At 45.1% G+C, this 17,027-nt stretch overlaps 1 protein-coding gene across 7 annotated transcripts in view; it reads right to left on the bottom strand.

The window, feature by feature from the left end:
- TMEM131L (transmembrane 131 like) overlaps nucleotides 1-16,047 on the bottom strand; it is a 170,212-nt gene extending 154,165 nt beyond the window's left edge. For 2 of the 7 annotated variants that reach the window (XM_031010351.3, XM_055385145.2), the window contains exons 1-3: nucleotides 15,836-16,047; nucleotides 15,080-15,150; nucleotides 8,457-8,500 (exon numbers count right to left, since the gene is read on the bottom strand). In XM_031010351.3, the coding sequence (XP_030866211.3) occupies nucleotides 8,457-8,500; nucleotides 15,080-15,150; nucleotides 15,836-15,959 (239 nt within the window). In that variant the 5' untranslated portion in view covers nucleotides 15,960-16,047. Of the gene's footprint in view, nucleotides 1-8,456; nucleotides 8,501-15,079; nucleotides 15,151-15,244; nucleotides 15,753-15,835 lie in introns of those variants that run through there. The other 5 variants (XM_055385147.2, XM_055385150.2, XM_031010352.3 and 2 more) reach the window with 4 other exon arrangements.
- Between the last annotated feature and the right edge of the window lie 980 nt (nucleotides 16,048-17,027).

Here is a 17,027-nt window from a genome sequence, read left to right as displayed (position 1 = left end):
AAATTACTTTACATTGTTATGGCTGCACAGACCATGGTTGAATGCATTCATTCTGCAAAGCTCCCAGGGCCCACAGGACCCTGTAGAAGGTACCATGAGGCTATACATGGATAGAGTGAATAACCCATCCTCTTTAAAAAAAACAACCAACTACAGAAACTCAGTATAAAAATACAGCCTCTGCCAGGCACGGTGGTGTACACCTGTAATCCCAGCACTTTGGGAGGCCGAGGCAGGCAGATGACGAGGTCAAGAGATCAAGACCATTTATCCAACATGGTGAAACCCTATCTCTACTAAAAATACAAAAATTAGCTGGGCGTGCTGGTGCCTGCCTGTAGTCCCAGCTACTCAGGAGGCTGAGGCAGGAGAATCCCTTGAACCTGGGAGATGGAGGTTGCAGTGAGCCGAGATCGCGTCACTGCACTCCAGCCTGGTGACAGAGTGAGACTCCGTCTCAAAAATAATAATAATAATACAGTCTTTGGGCCAGGCGCAGTGGCTCACGCCTGTAATCCCAGCACTTTGTGAGGCTAAGGCGGGTGGATCACTTGAGCCCAGGAGTTCGAGACAAGACTGCGCAACAACGTGAAACCCCAACTCTACAAAAAAAATACAAAAATCAGCCAGCCGTGGTGGCGGGTGACTGTGGTCCCAGCTACTCAAGAGGCTGAGGTGGGAGGATCCCTTAAGCCCAGGAGGTGGAGGTTGCAGTGAGCTAAGATGATGCCACTGCACTAAAGCCTAGGTGACATACTGAGACCCTGTCTCAAAAAATAAAACTAAACATAAAAGAATACAGCCTCTAACACAAATACTAGTCCTGTTATTTCAATGGCAAATATGGTTTGCAGGCTTGAACGTGGAGGACGTGCAAAACATAACAAGTAATCAATGTAAAAGGTTTAAATGTAAAAGCATGAGCTTGCATTCCTTCCACAGCTCTTCACCCAGTTGTCAGCCCTTCACCCATTCCTTCAGCTCTTCGCCCAGGTGTCAGGTATGAGGTTAGGTGCTAGGGAGACAGGTGCATGAGACTCAGAAACTTGGGTACCCTGAGAAAGGTAATTTCCAAACAGAGGAGTAACGGCCTTCTGCTAAGATAAGTGCCAGGGTGCTACGGAAAGCAGGATGGAGGGAGATGGCTGGGGAAGAGAAGAGTGTTTTGGCAAAAAAAGAGAGCCCAGGTGAACGATCAGAAAGTGAGACTGGAGGAAGAGGTTGAAGAGGCCTCAATCCCCAAAGGGCTTCTACATCACTGATGCCATGCTCAGGACCCTGCACTTCATCCCCAAGGTACTGCAGTCCATAAAAGGCTGTTCTTCAAAGGGATGACAGGAAAGGATGTAGGACAGATGGACGTGAGGAGAACAGGATGGGGTGGCTACAGAATGGAGACAGAAGACCACATGAAGACTCAACCACACCTCGTGACGGCAGGCACAGGAACTGGGGACAGCGAGAGGCCCAGGAGCTCAGTTCAGGACACAGTAATTTTGTGGCACCTGCAAGCTAAAGGAGAACTCTGGGGAGAAGGTACGATCCATGTTCAACTTCCTTCTATATAGAGAGTATATAAAAAGCCAACAGAGCAACAAATATATACACTGCTGTGTAGCCATAAAAAAAATTTTCTTTTAATTTTTTTAAAGCCAACAGAACAGCCTGGGTCACCTAGGGAGATGACAGGGTGGGAAGATAGGAAGGTCCCCAGTGGAACCCTGGTGAGATACTTCAGGTTAAAAAATGTGAGATCCTATAAACAGGGAAGGAACTTCCATTTCTTTTTTTTTTTTTTTTTTTTTTTTTGAGATGGAGTCTTGCTGTCACCCAGGCTGGAGTGCAGTTGCACGATCTCAGCTCACTGCAACCTCCACCTCCTGAGTTCAAGCACTTCTCCTGCCTCAGCCTCCAGAGTAGCTGGGACTACAGGCTCGTGCTGCCACACCCGGCTTATTTTTGGTTTTTTGTTTTGTTTTGTTTTGTTTTGAGACGGAGTCTCGCTCTGTCGCCCAGGCTGGAGTGCAGTGGCGTGATCTCGGCTCGCTGCAAGCTCCGACTCCCGGGTTCACGCCATTCTCCTGCCTCAGCCTCCCAAGCAGCTGGGACTACAGGCGTCCACCACCATGCCCAGCTAATTTTTTATATTTTTAGTAGAGACGGGGTTTCACCGTGTTAGCCAGGATGGTCTCGATCTCCTGACCTCCTGATCTGCCCGCCTCAGCCTCCCAAAGTGCTGGGATTACACGCGTGAGCCACCGCGCCCGGCCTATTTTTGTATTTTTAGTAGAGACGGTGTTTCACTATTTTGGCCAGGCTGGTCTCCTGACGTCAGGTGATCCACCCACCTTGGCCTCCCACAGTCCTGGGATTACAGGCATGAGCCACTGTGCCCAGCCCAGAACTTCCATTTCTGAATAACAAAGAAAAGTGAGAAGTAGTTCCACTCCCTGTGGGGGCTCTGAGATGTTTCACTGCCAAAAGCGAGTGTCCCCAAAGATTAAGTTGTTCTTGTCTGCAATTGTATCTTCCAGTATGTTGCTGACAGGACAATGAGATTCTCTTCATGTTCTGGCTCCCAAGACCCACCTTTCACTGGTGTTAAAACTATTTCAGAAGAACACATTTTGCTGCTGTTACTACTAATCAGATAAAAGTACATTTTAAACACAAAAAACCACCAAAAAAAAAAAACTTTCATAGACATTGTACCTAGACAGTATTTATGATTTTTATACGCATTTTAAAACCTGAATATACTACTCATACATTGTCAATGCTTAAACTTCTGCTATTCAAATATAACTCAAAAAAAGGCTTACCAGAGAGAGATATATACAGAGAGCCAGACATGCTTCCCAGGGCATTCAGTTCTAGTAAGAGCTGAAGTCAGTTCCCCTTTGCTCTCATCACTGAATTCCCAAAAACGATCTTTCTCAGCAAAGGAACATATTACTGTTGATATTTGAGAATACCCAGGGAAAAATGGGGATGAAGAGGAAAGAGGGAAGAACATTTCTCAAATATTGCTTTTTTGGCTTTCAACCAAATACAATTACACAGCATCCACAGAAGATGAAGGCAGAATAACATAAACAAAATCTTCAATGAGGCCAATTACCCTGAAAGCTTTCCCAGACTTTGAGGTAACAGGCAAGCTGCTCTAGGAAGCCTGCTGCCCAGAATTCACACTGGTCCCGTTCCAGCCCCACCTTGGGCAGTCTTGCCAGTAAAACAGAGACCTCCTCACTCTTTAGATTCTTTCTGTCCAGTGATAGACATCAGCGCTTCCTTTACATTTGGGGAACATGCTAAGACTGTCTTACAGTCAAATTATTTCTCAAGTCCAAAGTTAGTAGTGACTCCTCTGTATGGGTTCTTAAGAGACAATGCATTCATTTTGTGGAACTGATAAATGGTGCTTCTATCAACTTTAAGTCCACCTGACCTTCATTAAGCTGGTATCGTGGGGTAGTTATTAAAATTAAAATCATAATAAAGTTTGAAAAATGTGTAAACAAATGTTAATAACTTCATAAATAAGATTAAGGATAAATGACATTAAAACAGCAGGGCAAACCTAATATTGGATTATAACCCAAAGTATAAATATCCATGAGCTCACAAGATATAAATAAATGAGAACCGACAAATCTCCCATACAGAATTTCACATAATTTGTGTCAGTGAAGCTCAACTTCACTTAATGACTTGCCTCCAAAAAGGACATTAGGGAAAAACTAGTGAAATGTGAATAAAGTGTGGAGTTTAGCTCACAGTAAGATACTAATGTTGGTTTCTCAGTGACAAATGTACCACAGTAATATAAGACATTAACATTAGGGTTCACTGGGTGAGGGGTATACAGGACGTCTCTGTACTATCTTTGTAATTTTTCTATAAATTTAAATCTACTCTAAAGCAAAAGTTTTCAAAGTAGCAAGAAATAAGGTGGGTTTTGGGGAAGTTACAAAATTAAGAATGTAGAAGGTAAATGAATAGTAAGCACGTAGGAAACTAATTTACCAATCACAGAACATTACACTTACAGAGCTAATTCTTAGAGACAGCTTCAGAATCTGCATTTTCAAAAAATGGACACAAAGGTTTTTAAAAGCAGCATCCCACCCACATCATGATCATTTCTTTACACATGAGGAACAGACCTCAACCCAAAAAAAGCCAAAAGAAACAAAGAGGTTTGCAAGTCAAGTTTTTAAAAAGTAGAGATAAAATAGCAAAATACTGGAATATTTAATATCAGGAAGATAAAACATATAAATTAAGGTTGATCAGACTGTGAACTATGATGTACTGAGTTTTAAAATGAATCCAGGCAGGGATAGGAGATTGGAGGTTGGTGGCTAAAGGGTAAGGCACTTCTTTTGGGAAGACAAAATGTTCTTCTAAAATGTATTGTAGTAACAGTTATACAACTCTGAATATGCTGAAAACCAACTGTGCACTTTAAATGGGTGAATTATATGCCACGTGAACAACATCTCAATCAAGCTATTACCAAAAAATAAATAAAGCCAGTAGGTGATAAAAGAAAATGCAATAGAAAATAGAATACATTGCAGGCAACAAGAGTGAGTACTATTTTCTGAAACTTTAATTCATTTTTATAAATAAAAAAGCACATAGATTATACACATGTATATATTCATACATCCATATATATGCTTGCAAGTACACAGGCATGATGTAAAATTTTTTTATATAAGTCATCGTCAAAAAGGACACTGTTCTCCCTCATTCCCACATCTTTCATTCTGATAATCTGATGCTGTGTGAAAAGACCAATAAGGACAAAATCTATGAATATCTTAAAGTTTGATTTTTGAAAAAACTGGCAAAAAGAAACTAGTGCTAAATAATAAGAATGAAGAGAACTGCATCTACAAAAGAAAACAAATACAAAGGCACGTACAACACAGCTCTCTATGGGCTGCACACACCCACACCTGGGTCTGCAGCCCTGGCCTCCAAGCTCCAGAGTGGTATCAACTCTCTACCTGCCATCTCCCTGTAGACGTGTCATATCAAGTCTGAGATTCCTAGGAGGCAGCCGAACACAGTTCCTGATTCCTTCCCACTAAATCCTTTCCCAGCACAGTCATCACCATCTCTCCAAACATTTAAGCCAAAATCTAGATGCTCTCTCTCCATGATTTCTCTTTCCCTCATACTCCACAACAAATTCAACAAGTAAAGGATCCGTCCCGCCTCAAGAATGTATCTCAAAATGTTCCATTTCCCTCCATCCACTTTCAACCCCCTACCCTGATATCAACATTCCTCAATTTTTCTTGCTCCCACACATCCAAAAAGGATGTTTAAGTTGTGTCACATTTACAATTGTGGGCGTTTACCAGCTGTAAAAATGTAATCTCTGCCACACTGTACATACTGGCATTTTTTATAAAACTCACAATCCCTTTTTAAAATAAATTCAATGGAATCTAAATACCACTGAAATGATATCTACCATTATCCATTTTTTTAAATACAAAAATAAACTTCATGGCTGGATATTTTATGTTATTCCTGTTCCACCATGAACTCATTTCTATTCCACATCACCCAAGGAATTTTTGGTTTTGTTTTGTTTTTCTTTTTCTTTTTGTTTTTTTTGAGATGGAATCTGTCTCCCAGGCTGGAGTGCAGTGGTGCGATCTCAGCTCACTGCAAGCTCCGCCTCCCAGGTTCATGCCATTCTCCTGCCTCAGCCTCCCGAGTAGCTGGGACTACAGGCGCCCACCACCACTCCTGGCTAATTTTTTGTGTATTTAGTAGAGACGGGGTTTCACTGTGTTATCCAGGATAGTCTTGATCACCTGACCTCGTGATCCGCCTGCCTCGGCTTCCCAAAGTGATGTGATTACAGGCGTGAGCCACTGAGCCTGGCCCTACCCAAGGAATTTTAACTGAATACATATTTACGTTCAAAGCCTTCTGCTACAAGACTATAAATATAAATTGAAATTTCAGGTTTTTAAAACATTTTTCCTATGACCATAGGTCTAAATATTAATTTTTTTTCTTCTGAATTAAGTTATCAATTCAGGCCAGGTGTGGTGGCTCATGCCTGTAATACCAGCACTCTGAGAGGCTGAGGCCGGTGGATAACCTGAGGTTAGGAGTTCAAGACCAGCCTGGCCGACATGGTGAAACCTCATCTCTACTAAAAATACAAAAATTAGCCAGGCGTGATGGTGTGCACCTGCAATCCCACCTACTCAGGAAGCTGAGGCAGGAGAATCACTTGAACCCAGGAGGGGGAGGTTGCAGTGGGCCGAGATCACACCACTGCACTCCAGCCTGGGCAACAGAGTGAGACACTGTTTCCAAAAACAAAAAAAGTTATCAATACAATTTGTATTAGTACAGTCGAATCCCTGAGGGATTGGTTCTAGGACGTCTCAAGAATATCAAATTCTGAAGATGCTCAAGTCCCTGATATAAAATGGTATATAGTATTTGCATATAACCTATGCACATCCTCCTGTATACTTTAAATCATCTCTAGATTACTAATAATACCTAATACAATGTGAATGCTATGTAAATAGTTTTTATACTATATTAAGGAATAATGACAAGAAAAAGTCTGTACATATTCAGTACAGATACTTTTTTTTTCTGAGTATTTTCGATCCACAGTTTGTTGAATCCACGAATGCGGAAGTCACAGATACAGAGGGCCGACTGCATACAATTGATCAAACCAACAAGTTTTACAAATTTTGATAGGTAATTAAACACAGAAAGTAAAATCTTATTGAAAATGCATCCTTCAATGAGATGAACAGAGCTGTTTTCCCCCCCAACTGGTTGATGTGAACATTACCCACTACTAGAATGAGACAGGTTTTTTATCAACTTAATCCTTTCTTTTTTAACTTTTTTAAATGTAAGTACTGAAAAAGCTTGTAAGTACTGAAACAGCTTTATTACAGCACTGTCCGTATATTCTCTAAACTACCTCAGTGTTTCATCTAAAAATCACACAGTGAGCCATCATTAAAAGTTAACTTGAATGATCTATCAGTTGTCAAATTCATTGGGTCCTCCTTCAATTTTACTAAAAGGAACAATCTGAAAACCACCAAAGTTACTAAAGAATTTGTCATCCAATCAGAGTGGATCACTTTTTCCTAACAAACACCAATATTTCAAATTGCCTCTTTGCCAAGATGAAGCCAACAGCAGGATTGGGGCTGGGTGAAAGATACAGCTTTCTTTTGTAAAGTGGAGAAAAGAGATTGTGAAAGCAGAGGTGGAAAATGGTAACTTACAACTCAGATCAGCTTTAGGAGATACCTACACCCTGGGGGTCTGGAAGCCTAGTCGTTGCAAGTTATCCTCCCACTTATACACCACTTAGAGTGTCTTCGTGTACCTCTAAGGGACCCAGTTTGACAAGTGACCAAGACTGCCCCATGGTATTCTCTTAAAAATGGAATTCACAGGACCGAGTACAGTGGCTCATGTCTGTAATCCCAGCACTATGGGAGGCCAAGGCGGGCGGATCACTTGAGGTCAGGAGTTTGAGACCAGCCTGGCCAGCATGGAGAAACCCTGTCTCTACCAAAAATACAAAAATTAGCCAGGCATGGTGACACACGCCTGTAATCCCAGCTACTTGAGAGGCTGAGGCAGGAGAATTGCTTGAACCCAGGAGGCGGAGGTTGCAGTGAACCAGGATCATACCACTGTATTCCCGTCCCCTGGTTAAAATTCTTTAACAATTCACACCACACTTAAAAACAAAACCCAAATTCCTTACTGCGACTTCTAAATGACTACATACCTTATCTCACCATCCTACAAACCACACTGGCCTTCTCCAAGTTCCTGGATCGCCGGCAGGGCTTCCAGCCTTAGGGCCTTTGCACCTCCATTGCCTCTGACCAAAGCACTGTTCCCGCTGCTGTGTGGCTGCTCCTGTTTCCTCCAGGCTTCAGCTGGAATGTCACCTCCCAAAAGGAGCCTCACCTGACCACCCCATCCACCTCATTATTCTCTACCACAGGAAACTAATTCTTGATAGCTCTCGTCATAAGCATAATTATTTTACTTACAGTAAAGTCTTACTTGCCCACTACACGAAACAGAGGTCTTGTTTGTGTTTCATGTTCAGCACCCAGCACGGTGCCTGGCACTCAATAGATGTTTATAAACAAGAGGGAGGGCACAAGCACATCATGGAAAAAGTGAAATTGGTGAGTGGCGAAGGAGGGGCTATTTCTAACAGCTTTCTAAACAACCTTATTTTAAAACAAAATCGTATTAATGTATTAGAAGGTATAGATACGACAAATGCCAAAGAGAAAGGTGTATTACAGATACTACTAAATACATAAACATGGACATATACTGAGACTTCAGAGAGCACCCAAAGTGGGCAGGGACATTCAGCATGCAGGTTTCCACCCCCATTTTTTCCTTACCTCTGTTCTTGAGAAGGCTCCTCCAGACCCTCTTCAGAATCACCCTATTGAAAAAGAACACGTGTTAACCGTTGTTTCTGTTTGTTCGTTTGTTTTTGAGACAGAGTCTCGTTCTGTCACCCAGGCTGGAATACAATGGCATGGTCTCGGCTCACTGCAACCTCCGCCTCCTGGGTTCAAGCAATTCTCCTGCCTCAGCCTCCCAAGTAGCTGGGACTATAGGCACATACCACCACACCTGGCTAATTTTTGTATTTTTAGTAGAAACAGGGTTTCACTGTGTTGGCCAGGCTGGTCTCAAACTCCTGACCTTGTGATCCACCCGCCTCAGCCTCCCAAAGTGCTGGGATTACAGGCGTGAGCCACTGTGCCCGGCCACCCCTCAGCAAATCTTATAGTCATCTTGCACTGCTCTCCTCCCTTCACCTCCTACCAGAAAGACCTACCCACTCACGGGAAACCCAGTTCCTACCTGTCCTTTCTTCCAACACAGCAGCCCACACCATCAGTAGCCCCAGCTGTATCAGAAGACAAACGCAGCTTTCTTCTCTGCCTGCAGACTGCTGCCTGCAACCATCCGGTGCACCATCGCACTCTGTGCAGCACAGACCAGTCTCCTCATATCATTCACTCCTTATCACCCTTATCACACAGTAAGGACCCAGCACTCAATGTCATCACGTCAGTCCCTGCTCAAGAACCTACTATGGCTCCCTCTGACTGGTCAGATGCACACCAAGCTCTTCAACAGCATACAGCACTGTCCCACACAGGCCCTGACACACCCAGCCCTACACCTACAACCACATTGCGGCAAGCACATGGGCTCCAATTTAAAATGTCCGAGGGAAAACGCTGAACTTAACTGTCTACCAGGCGAGGCTCTGGGCTAGGCCCCAGGCACACAGCAAATCTGCAGATTTGCTGCTGCAGATCTCTAAGGCCTCCCTTGTCCCTAAGCCTTAGCTGACCTCTCCAAAGCAGGGTGCCTCTTCTCTCAGTTCCTATATTTCAGCACTTGACTGTGGTCCCAGGGTATTACCAGTCTGATCTTGCCAACCACAAAGGGCAGGGACAAAAGCATGTAATTCCCCCACTGCCTCTTGGGAAGTGCCTCAGGGCCTTTGCACTGGCTGTTCTCGCTCACCACTTTCAAAGACTGGCTCAAATATTGCCCTTTCAGAGTGGTACACTTTGAACTCTTAAAACCGCAACTCACATCACCACCCCACATTGCCACCACACAACATGTATGCCCTTCGAACAGACTAAATTACTTTAAATTTATTCTCTGTCTTGTTTACCGTCTATCTCTCTGCTTCCATTTAGACTGCAAGCATCACAAGGGCAGGTGTTTTGTTTTTTTTTTTTTTTTTTTTGTCTACTGTAACATCCCTGACACCTAAAGCACTGCTTGGCCTGCAGTACGTGCTCAATAAAACATCTGCAGAGCTGAGTACAAGCCAGCTGTTTCTTAACTACATGTGGATATGACTATTATGGGAACTTCACTAAGCAACTTTTTCTAAATCAAAATAGAACATGACATGCTTTCCCCTCAGACACAGAAACTTTACCACCATAATAGTGCCTTTCTGGTCAAACTGTACTGAAACTCACACAACATACGTAATGGCTAAAAACTTGGGCTCTATAGTTAAACACTTACTCTCCTAGGACTGTCACTTTCTTATTACCTTGAGCCAAATAATTTCGCTGTTCTGTGCCTCAATTTCATCATCTGTAAACTTCATAGTCTTTAGAGTGTTAATGAGTTAATACTCACAAAGCATTTAAATGATGCCAGAAGTGCCCAACCCATGTTATTTTTTTTTTAATGTTGATGGAAGTTGATGAAACCAAAAATAAATTTCTATGACAAAAAGATTACCAAATACTGGTCAATGATTCACCGGAGCAAGCTGCTATTACATAACACAGTACCTGTGATAACAAAAACTGAGTGTATCATTTCCTGTTTCACTTTCTACCAATTTCCGTTATCTGCACCCTCTGACTTAAGATGCAGGAAAATAAACTTGATATTTTTAAAGGCAGATTCTTTCTTATTCATCACTGTATCTCTGGAGACCTAACTGGGCCTGCCCCAAAGGTCCATCTTCGCTAAATGAACAAATAAGGGCAGTGGAGCACTGAGCCTGCCCAGCCCTGCCTAGCACCAACATGATTCTGTACCAGGTAACGGCTGCTCCTACTCAGCACCTGTCCCTGGTTCCCAAACCTGCTAACCAAGGGGCATCAGGAGTGAGCCTTCTCTTCTCAAAGAAGTCTGGATGGATTGAAAGAACAGATTCTAGACTGCCCTTCTTGCAGCTAGAACTGATTTTTAAAAATGTGATTGTCAAACAATACTAGGAAATCACCATTTAAGGCATTCCACCTGTTACCTGCAGACTTAGCCAACCTCATAAATAGGGGAACTCGGCAAGACACTGACAACTGCCTCTCCCGCACTAGGACGACTTCATGGGCAGTACTGAATGTCTACTGTATGCAGGACACTGTGGCCACAGCAGGGAACCAACCCTTAGCAGCCCAGCCCCTCAAAGGAGAACTCAGTTAAGGCAACAAGACATGCACAAGACAAAGGAGAAAAACAAAGACATGGGCCGGGCACTGTGACTCACACCTGTAATCTCAGCACTTTGGGAGGCTGAGGCAGGCAGATCACAAGGTCAGGAGTTCAAGATCAGCCTGACCAACATAGTGAAACCCAGTCTCTACTAAAAATACAAAAATTAGCCGGGCGTGGTGGCGCATGCCTGTAATCCCAGCTACTCAGGAGGCTCAGGCAGGAGAAGCACTTGAACCCAGGAGGCGGAGGCTGCAGTGAGCCGAGATTACGTCATTGCACTCCAGCCTAGGCGACAAGAGCAGCACTCAGTCTCAAAAAAAAAAAAAAAAAGAAAACAAACAAAAAAAACCGAAGACACTACAAGAAACTCAAAGAGGGAGAAACGATGACAATGCCACTGCAGGGCAGGAGTCAGGAAGGACAGGCCCTGAATGACCAGCGGGGCTGTTGCATTCATTAATTCAACAGATACGTGTTGGACATGCTTGGCCAAGGGTCGGGCTGGAGTGGGCATACCAGAGGACTGACACGGAAGGCCCTGCAGGACAGAGCAGGTCAGGTGGACATCACCTATGCGTGGATCACATGGAATCGCAGTTTCTGACTTTGAAGGCAAAGTAAGAAGGCACACAAAGCCGTATCCTGCACACACCCAATTACCTCTTGAAAATAAGCTAATGAAACACCTGTTTGGTTTCCACACCATCACCACTTTGCATTCAGTGTGTTGAAGTACAGTCAGAGCAGAGGAAAATTTCTGTAAATGTAAGAATAAAATCATATATATTTTTCCTCCTTCCTCTCATGATCACCATGGATATACAGTTTGTATATTCCTATACCAAATGATTTTATGACATGAGAGTATGTAACAAAAAGATATGACTAGTACAACTTTACAGTCATAGAGCACACAATAGTGCTGAGTTATCTGTACTATTCAGACCTTTCAAAACAAGAAAGCCGTTCATGCTCTCCAATGCCCAAGTCTACCAGTCAGCTCAGGGACCACTAAAATAATAGGTAAGCTACAGTAGGTGCTCACTAAGTTCCAGGCACTTAATCTTCTCAAAGTCTTCTGAAACCAGCACCATAATTCCCCAGACTTTGCAGATGAGAAAACAGGACAAACAGGTGAATTTATGGAGCTAAAAAGGGATAGGGCTGAGATTCAAACCCAGGAGACCTGGCCAGAGGTTCTGACAGTTTACAACAATTTAGTTGTCATATATGGTTTTACTAATGGTAAGTTAGTCTTGATCACTTAGTGACCTGTCATTAAAAAAAAAAAAAAGACTTAATCAACAGGAGACATCTCCAAAATAAATAACTATACAAACAGTGTTGGCAAATATGTTACTGGTTTTTTTGTTTGTTTGTTTCTTTTTTGAGACAAAGTTTCGCTCTTGTTGCCCAGGCTGGAGTGCTTCCGCGTGATCTCAGCTCACTGCAACCTCCGCCTCCCAGGTTCAAGCAATTCTCCTGCCTCAGCCTCCCGAGCAGCTGGGATTACAGGCCTGCACCACCACGCCCGGCTAATTTTGCATTTTTAGTAGAGACAGGGTTTCTCCATGTTGGTCAGACTGGTCTCAAACTCCTGACCTCAGGTGATCCACCCCTCTCAGCCTTCCAAAGTGCTGGGATTACAGACGTGAGCCACCAGCCTGGCCAGTATTTTATTTAATGCCACATCCTCTAAAGTTCCTATTGCATCTACTACTGACAAATCTTAGCCTCTGAAGCCATCTTTCAGTCTTCCTGCATGAAAGAAACCCAATGTACTGGTTAATTAAGCAGAAAACCCTCAAATTTAAATTAACACCTATAAATATTCTCTTTTCAACAGACTCCGTTTGACACATATGAGGGAATTTTTGCTGAAAAAATTCAAAATACTTTGAAAATAATTCATTTAAAATAACTTTCTTCAAAACTCTCTGTAGCTTATGAGATATATATATATACATACACACGTGTGTGTGTGTGTGTGTGTGTGTGTCTCCCTTACCCTTGGCCCAGGTATAAGCAGGGCAAGATAGTTTCTAAAAGGTATACATACAGATATGGATGAAGTATTTAGAAAATTATTTTGAAAACCAGTTTCACTTTCATTATACCTTTGATTAAAATAGCTTAGCTATAAATCCCTCTATACTGAATATCCCAGACAGCTTCTGAATTCTGACATCTATTATCAAAACAAATTGTATTATACAAATAAACCAGAAATTAAGAATTGTATAAAATAACTTTTGAGCCCATAAATCAAGTAATCATTTAGGCCTTGACATTTCCATCTCTGAGCACACCTACTAAATCTTCAACTAACGCTCTAACAAATGAGAGTATATAATACTAGACTCAATCATCTATAATTTACTTTCCTTTTAGTCTGGGTTGGCTTCCAACACTAGCCAGTAACAGATAGAAACTATAATTGAGCAAAAATGCAAATACATATACATAGATATACACCAGTGCTTCTCAACCAGGGCAGTTTTGCTCCCCAGGGACATCTAGCAATGTCTGGAAACATCTTTAGTTGTCAAAATCAGGAGGAGGTGGGGGAGAGGGGGAAGCAGCAGTGAGTGCCACTGGCTAGTGGGTAGAGGCAAGGGATGCTAACTGCTCAACATCTCACAGTGCACAGGACAGCCCCCACAACAAAGAACTCTCTAGCCCAAAATGTTACCAGTGCCACTGTTGAACAACTCTGATATACAAAAACATAATTTTTTTAAAATAAATACATCGCGTTAAATGTCGTTCTTGCAGTAGGAATACGACGGATTTCTATTTTGTTCTTTTTATATTTCTGTATCTTCCAAACCTTCAAAAACACATACGTATATTATTTAAAATCGGGGAAAAAATCCATTTGGGAATAAATTTTTAGGAGAAGGAAAAACTATCTGCTCCTCATCCTGATGGGGCCCTTTCTCAAAAGACCTGTCTCATTCAGGCTGCTGGCCTTCAAGGAGGGTCCAGGAAAATTCTCCTCTAAAATCACCTCTCTGCCTTGAAGCTGTTATTCATTAGCCCTGATCAAAATGAATATTCTAAATATCTCAAAACCAGCACTCTGAATGTGTCACATAGGAGAGAGAAAACTGAAATGTAAAACTGGACAGCCTCTCCGGTAAAGTTATAGCTAGACATCCTGTTTTTCTAAACAGCCGCAAGACACAACACAGAATTAAGTGCTGCCACCAACGTGGGAAGTAATGAACATCTTAAAAAGTACTGCACACAAGCTAAATATTTCCTTATAATTCAAGCCACTCCCACCCAAAATATGCATTTTGGATCACTACCGTTACTGGTGAAAGGCAGTCAACAATATTATATTTAAATGTGCACACTTCACAGTCAATGGGAATTTCTTGTAAAAGTTAAAAAGCTTTGCAGTACTGTATCTGTTGCAGCAATAAACCCTCTATGATGCTACAGATTCCCAATAAAACGTAATTATTTTTCTACATGCAATCATCATATCATCATACAGAGAAAAAAACCAGAAATTCAAGTTCTTAAGTGGGTGTATTTTAACAGGAATTAAGGGCACTTGGAGAAAATCCAAGATGACAATCCTTGAGAGTCACATCTCCATCCCAAAGCTACTTAACGCTAATGGCAAATACCACTCTAACATTTATGAAATCAATACTCCTGTTGTCCTCAACCTCTTAGCCACTTGCCATCCTCACAGCACCAGCTCACTTAGGGAACAGTGTGCACCCAGGACACCCACGGCCGAACAGACCGCTGGCCGCTTCCCTGCTGAGGTGGCCTGGGTTCCCACCTTCTGAACTTGGGGCCGGCCTGCCTCAGGCCCTGTCACATGGCGTGGGAGGAGCCGGGAAGGCCACCGTTGCCAGGTGTTCAGGCTCGGCCCCTAACGTTTATTTGCCTTGCAAAGTGGCCCGAACGCCTGTGCCGCTTGGACAGGGGGTGGGGAGGACCGAGGGCCTCCCCGCCTCTCCTCCCTCGTACACCCACAGCCGCCCTGTCACCTGGTCGTCCTCACCTGAGTGGGCAGCAGGAGTTCCCCTTCTTCTGCCTGCCACAGCTCCACCACGTTCGGCAACGGCTCAATCGCTGCAGGAACACCAAAAAATACACCACGTTTTTAATGCACGCTGAAGAAACGCTTCCTGTTTCCCCTATCGTCCCTCCGTGCCCCCCGCCTCACCAAAACATGTCTCTTTTTCCTCCTGGGAACAGAGGCCATCCGAGGGGCGAGCCAAGGATAAAAATACAATGGGTGGGGTGTGAGCCGGCGGCCCCTCGGACGCGAAGGCGACAGCGTGCAGGCTCGGGGTGCTCGTGCTGGGGGTGGGGGGACGAAGTGGGAGTGAAGACACCCCACGAGGCACTCCGGGCTCCGCAGCCCGAGCATCTGGAGTGTGGACCCTGGGCGGCCAGGCTCGGGGGAACAAAGCTGCAGGAAGCCGGGCCGCGGCGGGGCACCCGCGCGCGCCACACAAAGCGGGGGCTGCGCCCGGGGCGCAGGGGCCCGTGCACAAAGGCTCCAGGGCGCGAGCGGCTAGCGGTCCCCAAGCCCCGCGACTGCCCCGCTCTCCAGCTGTACGCGGCAGAGGGGCGCGGGACGGGACGCTGTGGTCAGAAAATGTTATCAGCGGAGAATTGCAACAGCTTTCCTTCCTCCTCCTGCCCCTTTCCCTTTCCTCCCCTCGCCCTCTTATAGATTTCAGCAGTTCCCTAAAAGAAAGAGCGGGGGCGGGGTGGAGAGGCAGAGCGAGCCCAGCGGCGCAAGGCTGACCTTGTCCCTGAGCCCCTCCCGGGCGACAGCAGGGCAGCAGGACCTGGAAAACGCCCAGCAGGAGGTTCACGGCCGCGGCGGTGCGGCAGTAGCAGCCGGGCTGCGGGCGTCGGAGCCCCGCCATGCTGCTGCTCGCGCTCCTCTCCGGTGCTCGCCGCGCTCGCCACTAGCTCGCTGGCGCCCCAGCTGCCTCGCCCCGGGCCCGCCCCCGTGCCGCCCCGCCCCGCCCCGCCCCGCCCCGCGCCGCACCACCCCCGCCGCTGCCGCAGCTGCTGCAGCTCCAGACCCGGGCGCGCCGCTTGCTCTGAGCGCGTGTGCGCCGGAGATAGGGAGGGACGGAACGCGGCGGGGTGCGGGGGAAAGTGGACAATGCGAACCCGCGGGTGCCCCGCCCCGGCGCGGAGCACATGGCCGCGGGCCCGCCCCGCAGCGGGCACTCTGCGGGGCCCGGGCGCTTTCCTCGGCTGGGACGGGGTCGCTTAGAGCTGTCCGCGGGGACTAGCGGCCCACTTTTGCCAAGTGCATTTTCATGAACTTTTGGGTGGTTGCCGCTTTGTCGAGGCGCTTGGGCCACGGTCGAGAGATTACCCTCGAGGGAAGAGGTGGCGGTGGAGGTGGGAACGAGGAGTCGCCAAGCGAGAGGCCTTGGACACAGGATATTAGTGGAAATAATGCAGTGGTTGTCAGGAAACGCGAGTGCAGCCACATGGCCACTGCCAGTTATGCAGCGAGGATATCCGGTGGCTGCAAAGTCTGTAATTTAGAATAAAAAGAGCTCTTCCAAAACCCGAGAGGCAGACCTCAGCGCCGCGTGGCGGTAGTGCGCCCAGCACCCTCTGTGGACACTGTCCAGGTCCTGACAGGTGGGGAAGACTCTTCCTAGAGGATTTATAGCTTCAAAGACCCTGCAAATACTCCCTTTTGGAATCATATTGCAAAATTCAGCCAGCCTCTCCTGAAATATGGTTGGGGTCGAGGATGTGGTTAGTTGCCTGTTTCTAACATTGGTAGGATAATGGAAGTAATACGTGGAAATACATTTCCTAGTTCCAGGTTTTGATGCCTATAACTAACAAGTCCAAAATCTGGCATCTCTTTAAGTTAACATCCTGCCTTTACCAGCGATGTCGCAAACAAGGGCTTATTCAGTAATCAATTTGCATAACTTAGAAGTATGGGCAATCTTATGATT

This window comes from Gorilla gorilla, chromosome 3, assembly GCF_029281585.2.
Source record: "Gorilla gorilla gorilla isolate KB3781 chromosome 3, NHGRI_mGorGor1-v2.1_pri, whole genome shotgun sequence".
Taxonomy (NCBI): Eukaryota; Metazoa; Chordata; class Mammalia; order Primates; family Hominidae; genus Gorilla; species Gorilla gorilla.
The sequence above is the reverse complement of the archived record's forward strand: the minus strand, read 5'-3'. Positions and strand labels throughout refer to the sequence as shown.